The 23238-nt window shown below is 51.0% G+C and overlaps 2 protein-coding genes across 3 annotated transcripts in view; one reads left to right on the forward strand and one right to left on the reverse strand.

Moving 5' to 3' along the window:
* Positions 1 to 5799: 5799 nt before the first annotated feature.
* On the forward strand, positions 5800 to 9051 carry TAF11 (TATA-box binding protein associated factor 11). The gene is made up of 4 exons (XM_084301975.1): positions 5800 to 6139; positions 6304 to 6391; positions 6918 to 7014; positions 8173 to 9051. The coding sequence occupies exons 1-4, from the start codon at positions 5811 to 5813 to the stop codon at positions 8301 to 8303; spliced, it is 645 nt and encodes a 214-aa protein (XP_084158101.1). The 5' UTR covers positions 5800 to 5810; the 3' UTR covers positions 8304 to 9051.
* A 132-nt stretch (positions 9052 to 9183) lies between these two features.
* The window catches only part of BLTP3A (bridge-like lipid transfer protein family member 3A), a 34744-nt gene continuing 20689 nt past the window's right edge, over positions 9184 to 23238 (reverse strand). For both annotated transcript variants that reach the window (XM_084301973.1, XM_084301974.1), the window contains exons 11-21: positions 22607 to 22749; positions 21694 to 21835; positions 20969 to 21162; positions 18702 to 20251; positions 18285 to 18481; positions 17512 to 17666; positions 17258 to 17405; positions 16218 to 16483; positions 15293 to 15401; positions 14600 to 14715; positions 9184 to 13233 (exon numbers count right to left, since the gene is read on the reverse strand). In XM_084301973.1, coding sequence (XP_084158099.1) covers positions 13108 to 13233; positions 14600 to 14715; positions 15293 to 15401; positions 16218 to 16483; positions 17258 to 17405; positions 17512 to 17666; positions 18285 to 18481; positions 18702 to 20251; positions 20969 to 21162; positions 21694 to 21835; positions 22607 to 22749 — 3146 coding nt within the window. In that variant the 3' untranslated portion in view covers positions 9184 to 13107. The remainder of the gene's footprint in view (positions 13234 to 14599; positions 14716 to 15292; positions 15402 to 16217; positions 16484 to 17257; positions 17406 to 17511; positions 17667 to 18284; positions 18482 to 18701; positions 20252 to 20968; positions 21163 to 21693; positions 21836 to 22606; positions 22750 to 23238) is intronic.

Genomic DNA, 23238 nt, shown 5'->3' on the forward strand with positions numbered 1-23238 from the left:
TTAGCGCTGCAATGTTCCCTGGGCACACGTCCAGTCCATATTTATTGTTTTTAATTTCAAAAATGCACCTAATCACCATCAGGGGAAAAAAAAAAAAATCAAGGTAGAGGAGTAAGACTTCAGAGCAAACCTTTCAACTTCAAAGTTCCTCCGAAGCCTTCCCGACCTGTTGCAGTCGGTGCCACACGGAGGGACGGCAGGGGCAGGAGGGACGGCAGCACGTGGGCGGCTCTCTGCCACCTCCCTCCCCATCACCCTGTAATTCCCCGACCTTTGTCTTTGCATCGGGCAGCAGGCAGACGAAATTTCACGTTCCCTCTTCCCGAGCCCTTGAAGTTATTTTGGAAGGAGCGCGGAAAGGCAGGGTCAGCGCTAATTAAACACCTCAGGACTCATTGCAGCACCCTCCCTGCCCCTGGGAAGCAGGGCACGGTGTCAGGGTGCTCCGGAGGAACGAGGACAGCAGCGACGGGCTCAGCACCGGGGCAGGAGCCGATCCCACCCTGTGCAGGCAGGCCGGCCACAGCAGAGACGGGCGACACGTGCAGACGACTGCACACATTTCTTCCCCGACACTGAAAGCTGCTTTGAAACTCAAGTCTGGCTTTTTTCTCCTTTCTTTTTTGTGTTTTTTTTTTCTTTTTTTTTCTGGAAACTCGATCCCCGATGGAATCAGCAACACGCCATCTGTTGCTGCCGTAGCGAGGAGGCACGGAGGAGCGCGGCTGCTAACACGAGTTGTACAGGCAGCGCTCGCACGTCCCGGAGCCATCTCCTTGTCGCAGCAGCACGCTCAGCAGTTTATTACCACCGCACGAGCCGTGCAGACCGAGACAACGCCACGGAAACACGGGTTGTGAGCAGCGCCCAGCCTGTCCCAAACAAGAGCCAGGCTTCTCGCCGCAGGTCGATTTAGTGGCTGCTTTTCTCCGAAAACCTTGTCGCTGTAAAACAAGCACACGTCTCCTCACGTGGAGCCATTCAACCCAAAGGGAAAGCACAACACGCTGACAGAGCGCTGCAAATAACCAGAAAGCCTCCAAATCGCCCAAAGCCCCTTTTCCACGCCTAACCCACATCGTGGGCCCCGGTCCTCAGAGGGTCCCTGGGTGCCACCACCTCAAATCTCTCCCTGCGGTGAGCGCGGGCTGCCCCTGTGCCACTCCCTGGGGTTTATAACCGCCGGGCAGCCGGCAGCTGCTTGTGCAACCGTGGTGCAAAGGTCGGGATCCACACAGGCACAGCAACCCTCGTAAGCCAAGGGCTGCTGCTGCAGATGCTGCACGGCAAGTCGGGGAGTGCGTGCTGCAACTGCACCCAGCACCACAACGATCCCCACCACGTCCCAGTGCCAACCCAGAGGGATTTGGGGCAGCTGAGTTAAGGAACACAACAGCTACAAGTGCCAGCTGTGACATTCACCGTCCTTCAGACGCGCACCTACATGGGACGTGGCATCTCCATGCGAAAAGCCGCTCGGCCTCCAGCCCGCCCGCTCCACGGATCAGCCAGGAGCGCGAGCAGTCGTCTTACCGGAGGGAAAAAAGGTGGCCAGCATCACCACACATTGCCTGGGAGCGCGGCGGAGCTGTTAGAACAAGAGGTTGATAACACTCGTGGTGTGTATTTAACTCAGCTGACCCTCTCCACTTTATCTAAACAGCCTGCGAGTACATCCATCTTCTGGCGCAGACAAGCCCGGAGCGTTCGCAGCAATTTCCCCACTCCAAACGAGGGCTTGGAGCGTTCAGTATATTAAAAAGGACTGCATTTTGACCCAAGAGCACATCTGCATTTCAGAGAAGCAAACGAAGGCACCAGGACTGCACGAGCTACCCGTGTCGGCACGTCTCAGCCACCCGGCTCAGCGTGCAGGAGCAGATTCCTGATGCGGGTATGTGAAAGGAAAAGCAAATTTGGCTACAGAGAGGTGAGGGGCACAATCCTGGACAGCGGGGCCACACGGCGATGGTGTCGCTCAGAAACGGGCTCACACCTCCTCCCTCCTCCCCGCCGTAAACAAGTCGCTCAGGGAACAGGACCAGCTGCATTGCCAGCCCGAACACACCAGCAAGGGGGTTCCTTGGGAGATGCCGAAAAAACAGGGAGGGGAAAAGCCCTAACAAAGGTGTGAGGGCTGCAAAAAGGAGCCAAGGACACGGCACCGCACTGCAAGCGCTCCGGCAAGGGGCTGTGCCCCCACCTGCTGGCTCAGCACCCAGCACAGCCGCCCCCCGAGCAGCCGCCGGGGTTTAAGAGCCACAGCGCAAGCGATGGAAACGGCTCAAAAAGGGCGAGTGTGCCCCAGGAGGTCGCCTTGCGGGGTGCCCAGCTGCATGCCTGCCCCCAAAAATTCACCCAGCGGCTGTCCCTGCCGCGGGAAGCCAGGCACGGGGCACTGCGGGCACCCTAACCCCAAGGTCGGGACCCCAGCACGCGGCGCTGTCCCAGTTACACCAGTCTGCAGCCACCGGCAGCGCCCAGCTGAGCCCCCCAGGGACACCAGCACTGACCCCAGCCCCCCGCTGCAGCCTCACCTCACACCCGCGGGCTGCAGACCCCAGGGGCTCCGCTCCCAGCCCCTCCTCCTCGTGCCCTCGGCCCCACAGGCAGCACCATCCCCTATTCCCATCCCCTTCGCCCCTTCCCCCCAGCCCGTATCCGCGTCCCACAGGGCTCCAGCCCACGCTGTTCGGACGTCCCCTATCCCACAGCCTCCCACCCACACGCTCCATCCCATGAGCGCATCCCAAATCCACAGCCCCTACAGCTCCTCCCTGTCCCACAACCCCTGCCTCGAGCCCCCAGCACCCCATACCCTTAGCCCCAGCCCCACATCCCCAGCCCCGAGGTCCTACAACCCCACAAAGCCCAGGGGTACCTCACAGCCCCACAACACCCCAAAACCCACATTTCTTACCTCCCTCCCCAAATCTCCCACTGCACAGCCCTTCAGATCTCCCAGCCCCATAAACACCCCCAGTGCTGTGCCCCTAAAGCTGTCCCCAGTCTGCACACCCCTATTCCTTCTCCACAACCCTACAGCAGCCCCATAACTCTAAATCCCCACAGCCCTCCCATGGCCCTACAGGAGCCCCACATCCCCCATAACTCTAAGCCCCCCACAGCCCTCACTAGCTTGCTCCCAGACCTGGAGCCTCCCACCCCACAGCCCTTCCCGTACCCTCTCACCCCTCACCCACAGCTCCCTACAACTCCCCCACCCCCTGGCCCTAAAAACGCTTCCCTTCCGCCCCAAACCCACCGTCCCTTACCTGGAGATCCCCTCCCCATATCCCCAACTCCTGAGCCCAACACCCCCAAGGTCTCACCGATCCCATACTGACCCCAGAGCCCCCTATAGATGACCACAGCCCTACAGATCCCCCCACAACACCCTAAAGTTCCCTATAGCCGACTACGAACCCCAGAACCCCTTAGAGCCGACCACCGACCCATAGAGCCCACACCATACCCCATAGCCCCCCACAGCCGATTACAGCCCCCTATAGCCAACCACAGCCCCACAGAGCCCCCCACAACACCCTATAACCTCCTACAGCCGCCCACAGCCCCCAGAACCCCCTAGAGCCGACCACCAACCCCTAAAGCCCCCACACGGGCCCCACAACCCCTTATAGCCTCCCACAGCCCCCCAGAGCCCCCCACAACCCCATAGAGCCCCCTAGGGTCCCCTATAGCCCCCAAGAGCCCCCTAGAACCCCTCACACCGACCCCACAGCCCCCACACGGCCCCTTAATGCCCCCATACAGCCCCCCCAGCCCCTCAGAGCCCCCCAGCCCCTCACCTCAGCAGGCTGGACAGGGGGTGCCCCACTCCTCCTCCTCCTCCTCCTCCGCCACCCCCGGAACCTCCACCGCCAGCACCGCCACTGCTGCTGCTGCTGCTGCCGCCGCCACCTCCTCCTCCTCCTCCACCTCCTCCTCCTCCTCCTCCTCCCCCGGAGCCGAAGCCGGAGCTGAGGCGCTTCCCCGACAGCAGCTTCTCCACGGCGGGCAGGTTCCCGGTGCGGGCGGCCTCCAGCAGCTCCTGCTCCTTCCCCATCGCCCGGCACGGCCCGGCCCGGCCGCCGCCTGCCCCCCCCCCCCACCCCGCGGCCCTTCCGGGGCGGGGCCGGGCCGGGGGCGGGGCTGTGGGGCTGAGGGGAGGCCCCGCCCCCGCCGCCAGGTGCTGCTTTCATTTATTTTTTTTTGTTTTTTTTTGTCGTTTTTTGTAAAATCCTGGGAAAGTCCTCCATGGTCACCTGCTCCAAGCACCCCCCCCCCACTGTCCCCACTGAGCCGTGTCCCCAAGCACCAGCCCCAACCTCTCCTGGAGCCCCCCCAGGGACGGGGACTCCCCCACCTCCCTGGGCAACCCGTCCCAACGCCTGCCCGCTCTGTCTGAGCAGAAATGGCTCCTCATTGCCCACCTCAACCTCCCCTGGCACAGCTCCAGGCCGTTCCCTCTGCTCCTGTCCCTGGTTATCTGCGAGCAGAGGCCGACCCCCAGCTCCCCACCCCTCTCAGGAAGCTGCAGAGAGCAATGAGCTCTGCCCTGAGCCCCCTCCAGCCCAAACACCCTCAGTTCCCTCAGCCTCTCCTCACAGGACTTGTGTCCCAGGCCCTTCACAAGCCTCGTAGCCCTGCTCTAGACACACTCCAGGGCCCCAATGTTCTTCTTTTACTGAGGGGCCCCAAATCGAACACAGCACACAAGGTACAGCCTCACCAGAGCAGAGTACAGGGGCCGATCACCTCCCCGCTCCTGCTGGTTACACCATTCCCCACACAAGCCAGGATGCTGTTGGGGTCCATTTTGCGCATTAATGCAAAGCAGGGGGTGAAAACGCAGTGCCTGGGGCAGGTCCTGGGGCTCTGAGCACCACAGGGGGTGGCTGGGGGGCCATGAGCCAAGAGGACCCTGCTGGGGCATGGAGCCCCCCAGGGGCTTTGTCCTGGGACCGTGCAGCTGTGAACCACCTGGGGACCCGCTGCTGTGCTGGGAGGTGACCGAGCACAGCCAGAGGGGCTCAGAGGGCACTTCTTGCCCAGGGGGACCATGGAGCACCGCCATGGGTAGCCCAGGGAGGCTGCGAACCTCCTCCTCTGATACACACCCTGCAGCGGGGTTCAGAGCAGGGATCCTGGAGGGTCCCCAGCCATGCTGTGACCCTGGGGGGATCAGTGTGACACTGGGGGGGGGCACTGTGTGTTGCCCATGCTCACAGGGGCAGGGGCTGCCCCCCAACAAGTACCAAGAAGGACATCGAGGCCCTGCAGTGTGTCCAGAGCAGGGCTATGAGGCTGGGGAAGGGCCTGGGACACAAGTCCTGTGAGGAGCGGCTGAGGGCACTGGGGGTGTTTGGGCTGGGGAGGAGGAGGCTCAGGGCAGAGCTCATTGCTTTCTGCAGCTCCCTGAGAGGAACCCGAGGGAACGGCCTGGAGCTGTGCCAGGGGAGGTTGAGGTGGGCAATGAGGAGCCATTTCTGCTCAGACAGAGCGGGCAGGCGTTGGGACGGGTTGCCCAGGGAGGTGGGGGAGTCCCCGTCCCTGGGGGTGCTCAAGGAGAGGTTGGGGCTGGTGCCTGGGGACACGGCTCAGTGGGGACAGTGGTGGGGGGGTGGCTGGAGCAGGTGACCCTGGGGTGCTTCTCCACCCCTGACAATTCTATGAAAAGAGCCCAAAATCTCCCCTGTCCCCCAGCCCGGCCTCCGGCCTCGTTGCCGTGGCGACAGCGCCCCCCCCTCCCCGGCCTCCTCCTCCTCCTCCCCGCAGCTCCGTCATCGGCAGGCGCCGGCGCGGAGGCCATGGCGGAGGCGGGCGAGCAGGGCCGGGAGGAGGCCGCGGCCCCCAGCCGCGAGGAGCCCGCGCCCGCAGCCTCGTCCCCGGCCGGGGATGGGCCGGAGGCCGCGGAGGACCCGGCGGTGGCGGCGGAGGGCGAGGGGGGAGAGGCCGGCGGGGCCGGGGAGCACAAGGCGGAGGCGCTGGACGGGGAGGTGAGGAGCAACGAGGGGGAGGCTGTGGACGGGGAGGACCCGAGCCTGCAGCCCTCGGCGGCCAAGAAGGTGAAGCTGGAGCTGAAGGAGCGGAAGGAGAAGAAGCACAAAGTGGACGAGGACGAGATCCAGAAGATGCAGTGAGTGCGCCCGGGGGGCTCCGTGCGTGGGCTGGGAGCGGAGGCTGTGTGAGGACGGGGCTCCGTTCCCTCCCCGGCTCCGTTTTGTATATCTGGAGGCTTAGGAGGGCTGAAAGAGCTCCAGAGTGTGTTTTCCTGACAGTGATTATTTCTCTCCACTCCAGAATACTGGTCTCTTCCTTCTCCGAAGAACAGCTGAATCGCTACGAGATGTATCGCCGCTCTGCCTTCCCCAAAGCTGCCATTAAACGGGTACGGCTTCGAGAACGCTTCGCCACGGGAGAAACCTGAGCAAAACAAAAGGGCTGAGCCCTGCAGAGCCCGGCCCCGGTCACAGCCAGGATCACACAGGGGGCTCCTTGGCTTCTGCAGGCTGCGGGTGCACCCTCCTCTCCCGCTACATCTCAGCCTTTGTGGCCGGGAGTGTTGTCCTTAGATCTGCTTTTATCCGATTATGTCCTAGCTCAGTGTGCTCGTGTGGCTTATGCAGTTTAAACAGGAGCTTATCTGAAATTAAAAGTGGTCTGGGGGGCCATGAGGTACTACGAAAAAGTTAGTACAGGTCTGCAGCTAGGTAAGGGTGTGCTGAAAATATTGATAGCCAGCATGTGCCCAAAGCTATTAGACCTTGCTCTAAAGATTAATTACTGCTGTTCTAGCTCACTTTGGTAGCTCATGGTTGATACTGGATGGGCTCAACTGCTAAATATGATTTTAAACATTTCAATGCTGCTGTGCGTATGTCGTTCAACTGACTGCTGCTTCTTGGCTTGTCCAGCTGATCCAGTCCATCACCGGCACCTCGGTCTCTCAGAACGTGGTTATTGCCATGTCGGGCATTTCCAAGGTCTTCGTTGGAGAGGTGGTGGAAGAAGGTGGGTGCAATTAGGTTATTGGTGAGTAAAAAGGTAAGAATGCAGTGAAAATCCAGCGCTTAATAGAGAGCAAAAAGACAAGAAATGACTGGACATTTTGTGGCTTTCTGTCCAGGTCTCTTGCTTCACTTGCTATCCTGCCGGGCTCTGGTGCTTTCAGCAGCAGTAGAAGGCTGCTGTTAAGAATGGAAGAGAAGTGTGGTGTTGTCCATATTCCACTTTAATCCTATTAATATGAGTGCCTGTCAGTCAGCAGAGATGGGTGACTACTGGCCTTTTTTTTTCTTTTATCTTCTTTGGAGAAGGTAACTTAAGAGCTCTTGCTACATGTCAGCCTGTGAGCAGGCTGCAGCAGGGTAATAAAGATCTCTCGTTAATACTGCTGTGCACAAATTCAGCTTAGAAGAGCAACGCGTGATTTAAGCCTCTTAACCTGCAAGATTCTTTGTTGATGCGGTGAGCTGAGATCTCCGTGGGACACCCTGTGAAGGCTGACCCAGCTGTGAACCTGTCTTTGCTCTGCTTGTGCCTGGGGAGGAGAGGGTTCTCGTTTCTCAGGCCAAGCAGTTAGCACAGACTTACTGCACAAAACACGCAGCCTGCATGATGTGGCTTTGGCACTTTTGCTGTTTCTGACCGTCTCTCCAGCTCCGTGTGCTGCCAGAGGTGGCCTAGAGAAGCAGTTTCACTGCTGCAGTTAATTGCTGCGTGTCCTTGGCAGGAGACATGACTGAGACTTACCAGAACGGACAGAAAAGAAACTGATCCTTGAGTCCGTTGTAGGCTGTACCTTCCCATCACTGCTGTGCACATAGCACCCGATCTAGTGATGGTTTTAAAGTAGCAGGTTTAAGATGATGAGGCCTTGTTGAGTTTGTGCGTGACTTAAAGTAGCTTATTCCACAGCAGCTGGAGCGTCTTTAAAAAGAAAGTTAAATGGTATTAATGCCTCTCAGACTGACTTTTATTTTAGTCAGAGAAACAGAGAAAGCAGTTTTGTTCTTGTGTATTAATGTGAGATGTAAAGCCCAAACAAAAATGTTACCTGCTGCCTTTATAACCAAAGCTCAACCAGTAGGAGGCTTCTCAAATGTCACCTGTTAGGAGACCGACCAAGCTTATCTGTCCTGCTCACGTGAACTCTTGTTTTTTGTTTAGCTCTGGATGTGTGTGAAAAGTGGGGGGAACTGCCACCTCTGCAGCCTAAACACATGCGAGAGGCTGTCAGGAGGCTGAAGTCACGAGGACAGATCCCAAATTCCAAATATAAAAAGATCATCTTCCACTGAAGCATCCCAAGAGCAGCAGGAGAAGACAGACGTTAGAAGAAGCTTCCAGCTGTGCTCCTCACAGCAGTTGCAGCAGAGCCACAAGACTGAAGCACTCCCAGCCTCTTGCTGCCTGCAGTCTTCTCCAAGAACCTGCACCAAAACACTCTCAGTTCAACTTGATTTTAAGTAACTTTAGCATCAAGGTTTGTGGGGCTTGTTTGCAGTTTACAAACAGCCATTAATGCTCCCAACACGGCTCATGGGGTAAAAGAAGCGCTACAGCTGAAGTTCATCGGGTGCAGTTACCCCATCAGCCCTATCCTGGCGTGAGAGGCTCCCCTTCCAGGAGCCCAAAAGCAGCACGTTGTGCACAGGCTCTTGTTTAAGGAACCCCAGGCAGGCTTCCTGCAGTGACTGCTGAAGGCTGGCTTGTCATCTTAGCGCAGTGCAGGAGCCAAATCCCTGACCGGGTGCCTCAGGGTCTTCTGGCCCAGCAGCCTGGGGAAACGAACATTCAGCTTCTTCAGTGTACTTACCCACCAGGACCATACCTTCTACTGGCACAGACGTGGCGGTATCTCTGTACAGAAGTGGTTTTTTTGTACATTAAACTTGTTATATTCTTAGTCTTGCTGGGACAGCAAGTAGTAATTGTGCAATGGTGTTTTTGTGATTCAAAGTAGGGAGAGCACACTGCGATCTGTCTCAACCAACCCCAACATGTTCACGAAGCTTCATGCCTCCGGCATGCAGTGTTCCATTAGCACATGCTGAAAGCTGATGCTTCTTAAGTCAGCGCTCAGCTGTTCTGCCCAAAGCCACTTTTATGGAGCTGTCTAGAGAACAGAACATGAAGAGGGAGGAAAAGTGAAAAAAAAAAAAAAAACATGAGCCTGTAAGGAGGTTAACAAGTTTAATTTCGTGGTTCATAGAACCAATAAATGCATGAGTGGAAATATACTGCAACAAAGTTCCAATACTGCCTAAAATTCAAGTTCAGACTTGTACATTACCCACCTGTACACAGAGTATTCCCCTTGGAGCACACTTCTAACTAATGTAAAAGATGCTGAGGCCATGTGCTCTTCCTTGGGTAACTGGAGTAGAGTTACACCAAGGATTAAGTTGGCTCTCATCATAACAGAGTCCTTAAATACAAGACTCTAAAAAGTAAACTTTGCTAATCATCATCAGTGGAGCTTTTGTCCTCCCATAGGCCTTATAGCAAGGAAGAGGATTTTGTTTTACAGTACTTTTTACTGGTACTTAAAACAGAAAACAAGGGAAGTGCTTGAATTCTTACACAGAACTGGTTGACTTGAGATGCTGGAGCAAGAAACTGAAGAACTTGGCCCCAGCTCTCACCAGCCTGCACCCACGGGAGTGTACGTGGTTCTATGACACTGCGAGTAGGCACCACATCTGAGAAAACCCTTTTTACCCTACCCCTTTCCTAAGCTGGCTGGAGATGAAGCTTGACCCCTACTCAACCAAAAAATCATGAGATGTGAAAAAAAGAAACCTCCCATTTTCAACCAATTAGTGACTAAAAAGTAATACCATTGCATTCCACCTAAGGCAAGCATTCTTGGATTTCTTGCTTCACACAGAAAGGGGGAGCAAGCACAGAAGCACAAAGGTTTGACTAAATAAAGTTCAAGTTCTGCTCATGTGGGCTTTGTGCAGTTCGTAATGGGACTTTGAGCTCTTTGCATACAGGTTTTCACAGCATGGCTGCAGATACATGGATGCTTTGTTACCTCCTTGCCCTCAGCTCTGAGAGCTCCTCACAGCATCTCAGTTTAGTGCAGCAGGTAACTTGCACTTCTGAGCCTCTGCTTTTACTTCTGAATTCTATGCACGAGGCAGTATTGGTGAAAGAAATGCCCACTGATGCTTAGAAAGTTAAAGTGCATTTTTCTCTCGAGAACAGGCCTGACAGGCCACTCTGGGACATTTCCCATCACAGGCAGCAACACAAATCCAACGTGTCAGAGGCTGCACTGAGCAGGGGATGGGTCACAGGACGTGCTCCAGAGAAAACAGCCAGGCTATCTAACAGGACTGAGCAGGAGCGGTCCCCTCCTGGGGAGGAGGGAAAGCAAACTTGCAAAAGGCACAGCAGCATCCAAAGTTCACATCCAGCCCAGGCAGAGCGGGTGGGGAGCGCAAGCACCCCACGCATCGCAGCAGAGCCTTTGGCTCCTGTGCTTCTGCCAAAGGCAAACCCTCCTCCTCTTAATTCACTCATGGCCGCCTCCTTCCAGGGTTTCTGGGAGGAAGGCCAGGCTTTTGCTGCCAGTCACATCTGGTTGTAGGCACGGGTCAGTCAGATCTTGACAGACAAGGATGGCAGAAGCACTGGACTCCAGCAGCACGGTCTGCCCCAAGGCTGTTCAAACCTAGCGGACACGGACTGAACTCCAACAAACGTCACTCGAGGCTACCTTCAGTCTAACAGTCACACACTGAACGAGGGGGATGATCTGAACAGGGACGTGGTTTCAATCGCCCTCTGTCTCTTACCTGCTCTCTTTTAAGCGTGAAAGCTAACGACCGCAAGGAATTCACTCTTGGTTCCCTGGAGACCACAGGCAGCAGTGCCTCCAACCTAACCCAGCACAGTAAATACAGCCCTGTTCCCCTAGAGCTAAAGAAGAACTAAAATGATCTCAGGAGTGTCTGTTAAAGGGAACTGCTCAACAGCTCCAGAGTTAGGCAAAGGGACAAGTATGTAACAGGTGGGGAAACCAAACTTAACTCCTAAGTCATTTGCTTTCTTTTGCATAGCTCCCAGTCCTCAGCTGATCACGGCTGGTCAGTCAGAGGCTGTTCCTTGCAGTGAGCAGGATTAAAACCTTACGTTACTTTAGCTGAACTAATGGAGTAATGCTTACACAGAAAAAAAAAAAAAAAAAAAAAAAAAAGAAAAATCCATTAGAATAAAGTTTTGTGTAGTGTGTTCATCTTTTAAAAAGAGGGGGGTTACTCAACTTTTCTAGACAAATTGTTTTCATCTGATTAATAAAGGAGAATCCCAAGGGATCTGTCACCTCTGCTAGCATGTAGCACATGGCAATCTGTTTGACATGCACTAAGAAGCATGTGCATTGGAAATCGTGCCTCCACACAAACACCAAAGGTATCTGGAAAAATCCAAATCAAAGTTTGAAATACGATAAAATCAAACAAACTCTGCACACAGTAAAGATGCTAAGGGTAACAGGGGAAGGAATGGGCATCCATCCGTAACGTAGATGGGCTGGAAGTTTCACCATTCCGTGTTAGAACAGGACAAATTCTCCTCTGTAACAGCTTATCCCTTCATGACTGCCCTTTTCAGCTGCTTCTTCGCTCAGTGCACAGACCACGTACTACCTGGACTGGTAGAGCAAAGATACCACGCACCAGTTTGCCTCTTGGAGTGGATTTGATTCTGACTTCATAAATGACATTTCCTTTTTAAAACTAGTGCTCATTTCCTGTTTTTCTAGTGTTTTCCTTTTTTTTTTTCTTCCCTCCACACTTCTGAATGCAGTTTCTTTACAAATGAGATCGATTGCTGTTTGATCGCAGAGACTTCTCCAAGGAAGCTGCTTCATGAAAGGTGAGAACACAAACGATGCTCAACAAACAGCTACTGTTTTGTCTCCATCCCACAGGGAGAGGTTCATAGCATCAGCCTCCACCCAGAGGGACCTGGCCAGCACCCTTCTCCTGACCCACACACCAGCATCCCTGCTAAAAGACATTTAAGACGGGGTATGAGCTCAGTGCTATTAAAAATACACGACCCTGGAGAAGCACAGACAGCTATCTCTGTGCAGCCAGTACTGCTTTCCCTCTCTCCACTGGTTAAAATCTAGCACAGAAGGGTTTGAGGACGACACACATCCCAAAGGAAATGCATAGGGCTTCTCATTCCATGACTTAGCCAGCTTCCTTCACCCCGATTCTTTGACTGTAAAATTAAAGAGAGATTAAGCAGTGCTTTGCAATGAAATAGTGAATTCCTCCGTGCTTCTGCATCAATGAAGCCAAATATTGCAGGATTGAGAATGAACTAGACCGAGTCTAATATGCTCCTGATTCTGTCATGACGCGACAAATTACTGGTGGAAAAAGAGAACTGAAGAAATCTCTTTACTATCCTGGCCCTGCTCTTGAGGGGATGCTGAGCTGTAGCCCCCTGCCTCCACAAGGAGGAAATCCCCTCTGCATCTCCCACACCTGCTGACCTAGGTCTCTGTCTCTGCTAACACACGAGCTTTCACATCAGAGCTCTGAGCAATGTCTTCTGCCATACCTATTCCCTGTCACTCCTCGATGGGGTGAAGTCAGCTGTCCTCCTTTTGCTGTGTTCTTTAGCCCACGTGAGCGGGCAAGAACGCCAAGAGGAAGGGCGAAAGAAGCAGAACCCCTACACCAGCCATCTCTAGATGGGAGGTGAGGGCTGAAAGCAAGCTGTCACTACCACTGTGTGGACGGAGAGACGTGGGGTCCCCACACCAGCTTCTGACCTCTTGTTTGTAGACCGAGCGCTGCCCTGGGTCAGTGACAGATGGTAGCACCATATTGCCAGGACAGAGGAAAGGGGCAGCAAGCGCTAAATCCCCCTGGCTCCTTCGGTGTTGCTCAGCCATGCTTTTCATCCTTTCTCCCGGTTTCAAGTGTATTTTGCAGTCACAGTTGGTTTCCATTCTCTGAGATGATCAGTCTGCAGGAGGTTGACCCATTTAGCAGCAAGGTAATCAAACCAGCCGCCTTAGTGCTGGTGGTGGGCTCCACTCCTCCCGAGCAGCTGCAGCCTGCACCTTCGCTGTCAGAGCTGGAAGAGGGGATTGTATTTCCTAATTTCCTGCAGAAGGCGAGCCTTGTCCATGTTGGCTTCTGCAAGGGCTATTTTCATGGTCTGAAGTTCCCTTTGCAACTCTGGCAGGTCCTTTAGCTACAGGAGACAAACAGAAAAAACAAACCAGGAGTTCCCAGAAGTAAGCAGCAGGGCAGATCCAACTACACTGATCTGCTCAAAGAGGAATACCAAAGCAGGAGCTTTGCAGAGGAGATAAACTGCATGGTACAACCACACAGAGCTCGCCAACAAGGTGACCCAGGCTGATTTACAGAAGTACTTGCTAACTGCTGCCTGCAGACTTCTATACCTGTCACTGGCGTCAGCTCAGGCTATCTGATGACTCAGGCTGCCAGCAATGGCTACCTAATGACTTTTGCCAGGACTTCCCTTCACACTTCTAGCCATAGGAACAAGACTTGCAGTGGGCAAGGTTTTTTCCTGCTGAGCAGCTAGCTGACTGGGGATGAAACTGACTATACAAAGAAAGCAGAGTGAAAACAGGGCTCTGGTCTGCATTCTTTGTTTTACATGGGGGCCTGATACTCCTATTCAGGTTTGTTTAAATTAAAACGATAGCTGGAGCATGCAGATGCTTGGCATTCCTGCTTCTTGCCTCCATGAACAAAGGTAATTCTGTCCTCACACACTGCCAGAGCAGCTTCATGCTACAGGACAGGGTTTTCGTTGGCAACTCTCAGAAACGTTTTTACTTAAGAGTTTAGCCTTTGCATTTGGTCCTATGAAGTTCAAAAATATCATAAAATAAACTGATGCTAAGCTACTGTAACGACTACTTGCTCCAGTTCTGGTCAGGGCCCTGACACTATAAAACAAGCAGAAGAGGAAGTCTCTGCACTAAATGGAAAAGAGAAAGATGAGGAATGAAGTGGTGTTACCAATTAATGAACAGAATCCAAAGTCCCAGCCCAGTTCTGTATCCAGTTAGTCCCATTGCACCTTTAATATGTATTTGTCCATAGCAATTGATCAATTTATCAAGTAGACTTTATATCAGACAGGAATTGTAAGAATACTGTGTTTATAAAATAAGCCACTTATCTGAATTCCAGTGGCAAAGAAAGTTTAAACTGAACAGCAAAAACTTTAGGTGACCTGAAGCTCTCCCTGGCTGTAAGACTTACTCTTCCCTGACAAAAGCTCTCTTTGTGGTTTCACGATTCCTGTTTTTGCTAACAAGGAATTGAACACAGCAGAAAGACAGAGCCACTCAGTAAAACAACAGGTTTCTGAAATGGAACAGCAGTGATTACACACTTGGCAGGGCATTCGTATTTCTCAGAATGCCTGCAAAGGGAGGTACGGACTGCTTTGTGTGCACTCCCTATCTGCAGCACACCTCGCCTACCGGTAACTGCAAATACATGAAGACAAAGGCCAATTTTCCAGCCTCCTGCCAGCTAACTAGTTGTCTAGACAGCAAGAGGCAGCAGTGACTCACCTGCAGTCCACGCACTCCTCCTGGGGGTGCTGCCAAGACACACTCTGCTGGGGCCTTCTGGTCTTGAACAACTGGTTCAGGTTTTTCCAGTCTCAGTGAGTCCTCCCCTCCTGGAGCTGCAAAGGATAGAAAACGTTCAGGTGTAGGTATTAATGCAGCAGGGTTCTTAGGACAAAAGGAAAAGCTTTAACATTCTTTTTGTTTGTTTTAAACAGGAAAATAAAATTCCCACCCACATTTTACAATGAAGAAGCTAAAACAAGGGAAGAAGCAGTAATCTGTCCTGACTGTGTGAGCTCAAGGAAACACCAAGCATGAATTCAGGCTGCTAGTTCTCTGTTTTAGATATTAATGGGTTCTGCCTGAGGTATCAAATTTTCTGTCCAAACAATACAACAAAAGCAGCAAGAACTAGCGAGGTAGGACTGCCCACACCCACAGATTAATACTGCAGAGCAACCAAAGGACCTGGGTGCTTGCACTGAAGACAGAACATTATTTGTGCATTCTGGCAGGAGTGACAGCAAAGATCATAACTAGGGACCGCTCACACTCCAGAGCCCATCATTCCTAGCACAATGATCACACTTCAGTTCCAGTCTCCTCTAGTGGCAGGCACAGCAGAGCACCCTACCTCCAGCAAGGCCTGGGAGGTGCTGGGGGAGAATAAATGAGATTCCTGACTCTGCTGACCTGTTAGATAGAAAACCCCATCATCTTTGCGCTTCACAACGATGTGATCTACTGCCAAGGTGATAGGAACAGGGCCAGGGGAGGTAGGGTATACCCGAGGGCTGTCATCCTGGAAAAAATAAAAGAGAAGAAAGCAGAGAGGAGATGAAATGTTGTGAAAGCTCTGGCAGTCCTACAGAGGGTTCCCCTTGCCCCCAGCCTTCACAGGAGTAACGTTACCACTGGCAGCACTGCCAGAGCATATCGAGGTCACCCACCATATGGAAAAGCCTGGCTTTATATACAGGGCATGGGAAGGCCCTCACACAGATCACAACAAAGCTCTGTCATACCCATAATAAAGGTTAAGGAGAGGCCATCTTCCTTAGCACTACTCTCACAGTTGTCCTGTGAATTCCTGAGGCAAAAACCTACCAAAATAAAGCCAATATCCCTAAGCCTGAAGGTTTTTATGCTGCTGTCTGGCCACACTAGTTCCTGGTTGTCTGTGGAGCAAACACGTTGCTTTCAGAAGAACTTCTGACAGTTTTCTCCCCGTCTAAGTATCAGACAGCTATTATACGCTGTTTTGTCTTCCATCCATAATTGTTTAAATTCTTACAAAAACGGTCAAATCATTCTTATTTCACACAAGCAATCGGGAGAAGTATTTAATTCTGTTTGCTTTGAGTCTGCAAACAGATCATCAACACAGCTGAGGAGAGAATCTGAAGGTCAGGCTCCCATTTCTCAACAATCTGAGCACTCAACAACCCTTCTGTGTTACTTGTTTATCCATAAGGCAATTTTTAGAAACCAAATAAAACACAGTCAGGAAAACAGGACCTCTACAGAGGCCCATGGCCATCCCACAGCATCCTTACCCAAGCAGAATCTTGCAAGTGAGCTCTGCTCGGGATACCACCTTGGTTCCCCATATACCCACCTTCAGTGTGATTTTGGCATCCACAACTTCTATCTCCATGGGGATCACCTCGGGGATTATTTCATCCTCAAGAAAAGGGCCAAGGTTGGTGAGGAAGGACATGAAGAGTTCTGCTCTGTAGCTGTGGACCAGCATATGTAGGAAGCCATTCTGAACAGCAATCGATGAGTGCACAGCAGCGTTGGGTCCTACTTCAAGACGCAAACACACTTCTGGCTGGGTCTTCTTAGCTTCAGGGACTGAAGGCTTCTCCACACCTGCATCTCCTACAGTCAAAGCAGAGAGGCCTCATTGCAGAACATCAGTAGTAAGACATAAGGTCAAAATAAGAATTTTGAAAAGCCCTTCACTGTCCAGGCACAGAATAGAGTCAAGTTCACAAAGGCAGCAGTCTGAAGCCATCTTCCTCATGAAAGAAGTCCAGGTTTCAAACTGGAGTTCACACCACAGAGATTACCACCAGGACCAGACTCCCCAAGCCCCTGGAGCCAGCCTTCTCTCCCCAGCTCAGCACATCTAAAAGTAGCCGTCATCTTGCACCTGCACCAGTTGGCCAGAAACTCACCACTCAGTTCTCCAGAGCCAGCCAGTCCTCAACACTACCTAAACCTTGTATTCATTTTGCCCCCTTGTGGTTCTAGACAGTATTGATAAAAAGAAATAACAGTCCAACAACTCCTGCTCAGGCTTTCACTTAAAGTTTTTGGTTACACTTGTGTTTTTGTGTTTTTTGTTTTCATGCATTTTAAATTTGAACATAGCCGTGGGGAAATACCCTGTCCCAGAAGCATTATTCTCAGGGCAGGAATAACTTCAGGGTTTCTCTAGGTACCTTTATTCCTCTTTTCATTTATTTCATGCATCCTAGCAGGAAAAAAAAAAATCCCAACCAAGGATTAGAGTTTCACTGTACCAGATATCATCTAGCTTAACTGTGTAGGTACTTTGGGAGTTTCATGAACACTGAAATACCAGTTAAAATGAAAGACACCTTGAGAGTGGCAGTTATCACAGTGTGGTTATAAAAGCCAGAATCTTACCCACATAGCCACGCAAGTATTGCCACATCCCAACGTTGTTCAGTTGCTCTGGGACCACGTTCATTACTTGTAAAGCAACAGACAAATCATCACCTCGTGCCTCTATTCCACAGTTCACCTCATTCATCTTCAGTACCAGGACTGACACCTGAAACAGCAAGTGACAAGCTCCCTTATTAAACCACCACCACACTGAGTTCACTCGAAGATTCACTTGGAGGGAGTATTACAGTGAGGAGGAACAAAACTCTGACCAGCTGAAGGCTGGGGTCCTCTCCGCTCTGTGAAGTCGAGCTGTTTATTTCAGGAGACACTCCACCCTCATCCTCTGCCATCAGGCTTGCTCTACTGCCCGTGTTGTTGTGGGCCTGAAGGAGATGTCCTGAGGGAAGAGGGTCCAGGCTGGGCTCTGAAATGGAAGCGACAACAACAGTTTGATTCTGTTTCTTCTTCTGGTTTTAAGCAGTCCTGATCTCAGTATCTGCCTGAGTCTCATGACTTATCAGCTTACACCAACCTCCAGGGAACTCTCTCCAGCTCCTTAGATGAATTTAATTAATGCGTAGCTGAAGTGTGCAATGCGCAGTGCACCCTACTTCTAACTATCCCTTAATCCCCTAATATATTTAATATATTAGGGGATTATATATATCTAATATGTATCTGATGTATCTATACCTAATATAATCTAACCATCCCCTAATAAACCCCTCTCAAACACTATGGACTGTCCACCCACCTGTATGCATCTGTGGTTCTTGCTCTAGTATGGCCAAATAAACACCTTAGAACACCACTGTGATGGTACAGGGGACACCCTTTCCACTCATTTATACTCATTCTCTCTTTTTTTTTTTTTTTTTTTTTTAAAAAAAGCCATCTAGAAAAGCAGAAAGAGTAATTTTGGGTGAACTGCTCATGACCTGCAAAAAGAATGAATAGCACAAGAGAATTCCATGAGACCACAGCACGAGACAGTCACCCATGGCAGAAAACTGAAATGAGAGTGGGGACGAGCACTCCTTACCAGAATCTGTGAGCATCACAAAGCCATCGCTGCCATCGCTGTCCACAGACAGCCCGTCCTCGGGACCGCTCCCATCCACGGACGTGGTGTCAAAGGAGTGCTGGGACGCCGTCCTCTTCATGGAGAAGAAAGGCATTCGCCTGCTGCCACCCCCACCTGGAGTCACTGCTCCCTCTTCTGCTTTGGGCAAAGAATCCCTACAAAATAAATAAATAAATCAATAAAGGCAAACAGCTTAGCCTTGGGATTATACACGTATTAGGCAGGCTTTAGCGTCCTTATACCAATCCCCAAGAGATGAAGGTCTAACCTCTCTCTGGCCCATATGGCACACAGAGAAAGGGAGCAGTTGGCCTGCACCTCCCCTCCCTCCCGGCAGCCCTGCTGCTGCGATGCACAGGAGGATGCTCCACTCACTTGGCTGGGGGGAGAGAGAGCATTTTCTGCATGGTGGAGGTCATCTTCTCCCGGCTCAAGCTCAGAGCGTCTTTTGTTATAGACATGGCTTCTTTGGTGAGGTCCATAGTCACATGCAGAGCTTCCTTGGTGGCATCCTTTGTGATATGCAGCGCACTGGACAACTCCACCTCCAGGTTCTTCAAAGGGATGAGTTCTGCCTGGCCGTTGAGAGTGATGTTTCCTCTCTCCACGGGCTGCACTTCCGAGGTTGGGCTAGAAGGGAGGGCAGGAGGGCTCTGAGGATGACTGCTGGGCTCTTCTGGTCTTTCTGTAACCAGGGCTTCTACAGCTTCACGTGCTTCCTCTATCAGACCCTTCTCCTCCATGGTTTTACCTTGCGGAGTTGCACTCAGAGCTCCATCACTTGCAGATCTTTGGAGCCTCTCCAGTGGCACACTGGTTACGTTGGTACCTGTACCCTCAATCTCCCTGTCCTCTGGGACCTTTGAGGTCCCACACATTCCCTTCTCGGAACTGGTCTCAGATTTCTGCTCCTTCTCCTCAGCTGCCAGCCCCTCCTTGCTGTCTGAGGGCGAGAGCTCCGACTCGATCAGGCTCGTTGTGTCCGAGTCGAGGGATCTGGGTTCCAGGCAGGAGCCTGGAGCAGGGTTCATGAGCAGGGCCACTTCAGCACTGTGGAACAGAACTCCCACAGAGGCAGACATGGGATCTAAAGGAGACCCAGTCACCTCCTGGGTATCCTGGGCCAGCTGCTCCTGTAGCATTTGCAGAACTTCTTTCATCCTGAGCAGCACCAAGTATTGGTAGTGATTGAGCCGAACTTTGACGTGAACAGGTGAGGACAAAAGCACATGGATATCAGCAGAGGCTTCCAGCTCTTTATCATCTACTCCATCATCAATTTCACACTCAGACTCTCCCAAGACATCCATCGTCTCTGCAACCTTGTAGACATTCTTCAGATCCTGGTCAGTCCTTGATCTTTGGCAAACCCCATGCTCTCTGGAGAGGTTTTCATTCTTGGAGTGATTGCTGAAACTGGCAGAAGGCTTGATTTTTATATCAGACGCAGACGATTCTTGTCGTTTAGATATCTGAGCCTGCCCCCATCTCTTGGGAAGACAGGCCCAAATGGAGAGGGGAAATGGGTCAATAAAGCTAAGGGCTCTGCCCTTAGAGCTCTCAGCACCCTCGAAGTCCAGGGAAAGCTCAGTGAAATTCATAGACCACAGATCTTCAGAGGCAGAGAGTTTGCGCAATGGCTGGGGAAAACCCGTATGCTTCTGAGGTCTGTCATCCACCTCGTATGCGTGGCGCAAGAAGAGGGTGTGAAGGAGGCTGAAGTTATCCTGAGACCTCGGGAACTGGGTGTAGCTGGAGTGGAAGAATTCCGAACTGGCAAATTTACGGAAGAGGCTCTGGAGGTCCTGGCAGCTGCAGAAGGGAGCGTGGCGGGTGTTGGTGGCAGTCATCTCCGTCGCGCGGATGCCGAGCGTCTGCGGACGGTCTTGGTGGTCAGTGACTTTCTTCTCCACAGGGATGTTGAACTATGGGAAGAAAAAGACACTAGAAGTTAAGCAGTGAGAAGGAAAATTAGCAGAGGCCTATCCTGCTGCTTACACAGAAGATCAGCTGTGGAATATAGAAATAACTGACAAGTCTTGGTCTCTACTAAAATCCCAAGAGCTGGACTAGACTCTCAACTCATCCTTATCTGAAAAATTAACAATCAGGGAAGAGAAATCAGATGCAAGGAAATTTAACCTTAATTTTATTTCAACTTCTTTTACCATCCACGGGTTGTGTAGCAGCTCAGCTCACAACTACACACTTTGATCTTTCTCTGCAAGTACTTACTGCACGGTCAGGCCTTTAAGCCTTCGCACAAAACTGCTATCGAGTAGTCAGTGGCAGACACCATCGGATGTCAATGCCACAGACGCATGCCTGTTGGTACCTTCTCACTGGAGTGAGTCAAAGTGGTTTCCAAAGGGCAGAAAGCAACTTTTGGTTACCTGAGCCAGCAGTTTTTCCTTAAAACTGTTTTCATAAATACCGACTTGCCTGTCTGTTCTGGACTAGAACTCAAGCACTTGTTTACTGCTCATAGATGAAAACAAAATTAACTCAAGCAGTAGACAGACAACAGATGGGGAAAGGGGGGAACTTCACGTGCTCAGCCTGGACTCCAGCTATGTCCTGGTCTCATGTTCCTTACACAACAAGAAGGGAGAGGACACTGAAGACTGAGAAGTGAATGGTACCTTCAGACGGAAGCCATCCAGTCGGACATCAAAATGCTCATCACGTTTGCCTGAGTCCTCCAGCTTGTAAATGGCTTTGAACTGCTCCAAGCTGCGATAAAGATCCAGACAGAAGAGGTTTATCCAGAGCATGCTTGCTGTATCCAGGGTAAGCATCAAACCATTCAGCTGTACATACAGGTTTGGGCATGGAACTAGAATAGAACAGAATCAAGATGGATTAATAGCAGAAAAGGCCTTTCAGGAGGTCTGCAGCTCAGTGTACAACCTGCATTGACAACACCAAAGCTTAGGGCTTCAACACCCACTGCAAGACAGATCTCTTGATGAAAGGGAGAAGCTGAGATGCAGCAGAGAAGTGACGTGTTCCAGGTCTCACACCCAGTTAGCTGCGGAGCACTCAGAGCTCCCTAGAGTCCTGCTCCAGTGCAAATCAACAGAGCAGAACCCCAAGAGCTGACCAAAGCAGTTCTCCTTCAATATGCTCCTGGGCAAGTTATTTTTTTCAAGCACATCTTTCCCCTCACACTTTGCACCAGGCAAAGTCTATCCCACTATCTCAAAGGCAAAAGAAAAAAAAAAATAGACAGGCAAACACACAAACACCAGGAAACTGAACAAAAATGAACACCCATAGAAGCCTCAAGAATTTACACGTAAAGAATGAAAAGTTGACTGATTTTTTAAGAAACTTATGAAAGAAGGTGCTAACCTTGGTGTATTACCTGGAAAGTCCTGATTGTCTGGGAAGTAATACTCTGTGAATTCAATATGGATTGCAGAGACCTGATCAGGAAGGTTGAGGAATTTTCTATTACATGAAAGCAAGGTTGAAGGTTTCTTACTATGCTGACCAGCTGTAGAAACCTGAAAATATAAATGGCATGAAGCTGTGCAGAGCCCACATTTGGCAAAATAAAGCATCCCAGTAACCCTGCTGTCTCCCACATTCAATCTATCTCATTTACACATCAAACACACTATGCTTTCAAGTAACAATAAAACTTTTTTCTACCTTCTAATATTTTCAACTCCTCTCCTTTGAGGGAATTCAGTTCTTTATATCTCGTGTCACTGCTAGTAAGACCCACAACAATCAGAATTAGATGATGTGAACAAACAGAATTGAAATCTATTGTACCTTTCTTCAGGATTAACAGTGTGTTGCTAAATCCATTATAATACCTGGTACTGATTATGCTCTTACAATGGGTACACGGTATCTGGATGTAGGGCCTGATCCACTCTAATGATCCTTTCAGTCCTGGGTCAGAAATATGAGGTAAGATTCTCCTCCTCTGTCAAAAATCCATATCCTCACTAACTTCTCGAATGCATGAAATCTTTTATCCTGGGCTTGCCTATGAAAGTTTAGACATGAACACACAGAGCGCAGAAACTCTGTAGTTATGCATGCAATTTCCTCTGAACATGAAAATTATCAGCAGTTCATACCAGGTTTAAAAGTTGTACATGCAACACAGTAACAGCTTTTGGGTTCCCTGGTTGCAGAGCTTTGATTGTCTTGGATTACATGGGATTTGCCTGATTTATTTGCATCACATCAAATTAAATTTCTTTTTGAAAAAAAAAAAAAAAAAGAACATGGATGTCCACAGGCACTGCTCCAATCCCTACCTGGTGAACATCCAGGTCATCCACACGAACTACCACACAGCTGGATCGAAGCCGGTTCCAGGGAGGGTGCCGGAGCTGTGGCAAACTTGAAGGAGGTACACGGCCTTTCTCCAAGGGGCTTTTCTGAGGACTTAGGGATGTATCTGTGGGGATGGAAAAGCAGAAGCAGCAGGGTTTTACTCATCTCCTTTTCAATGAACTTCACTATCAACCCCAACACGTATGTGCTGACACAGCAGAAATAGCAGCCCCAAAATTAGAAACAAATGGGCACAGTTAGGAGGAAAAAAACAAAACTTTAGTACTTGTAAAAGAAAAACAGCATCAAAGACTGGCATGCTCCACAGCAACAGAGCAACTTCCTCAGCTAGGCTTTTAACCATCTCTTTTATCCATTACATGCTCACTTACAGAGAAAAAAAAAATAAAGTTAGGAAAGTGACTGCTGCAGCCTGTCCATTCTTGCTGCAGTGTTGTTCCAGTATGATATCCATTATCCTTTGCCACTAAATTTCTGATTTTTAGTGTGCTATGGATTTCTGCACCAACAAATCTAGCTGCTAAGAGTCAGTGAAAGGGAACTAGAGATATTGCTGCCTGGGGAACAACTGTTACCATCTCCAGCTTTATCA

Source organism: Netta rufina (genome assembly GCF_964035555.1).
Source record: "Netta rufina genome assembly, chromosome: 26".
In the NCBI taxonomy this organism is placed as follows: domain Eukaryota; kingdom Metazoa; phylum Chordata; class Aves; order Anseriformes; family Anatidae; genus Netta; species Netta rufina.

Coding starts and splice junctions, on each gene's coding strand:
- TAF11 (XM_084301975.1), top strand. CDS start 5,811: ATGGCGGAGGCGGGCGAGCAGGGCCGGGAGGAGGCCGCGGCCCCCAGC. Junction 6,140..6,303: donor GACGAGATCCAGAAGATGCA/GTGAGTGCGCCC, acceptor TCTCCACTCCAG/AATACTGGTCTCTTCCTTCT. Junction 6,392..6,917: donor CCAAAGCTGCCATTAAACGG/GTACGGCTTCGA, acceptor TGGCTTGTCCAG/CTGATCCAGTCCATCACCGG.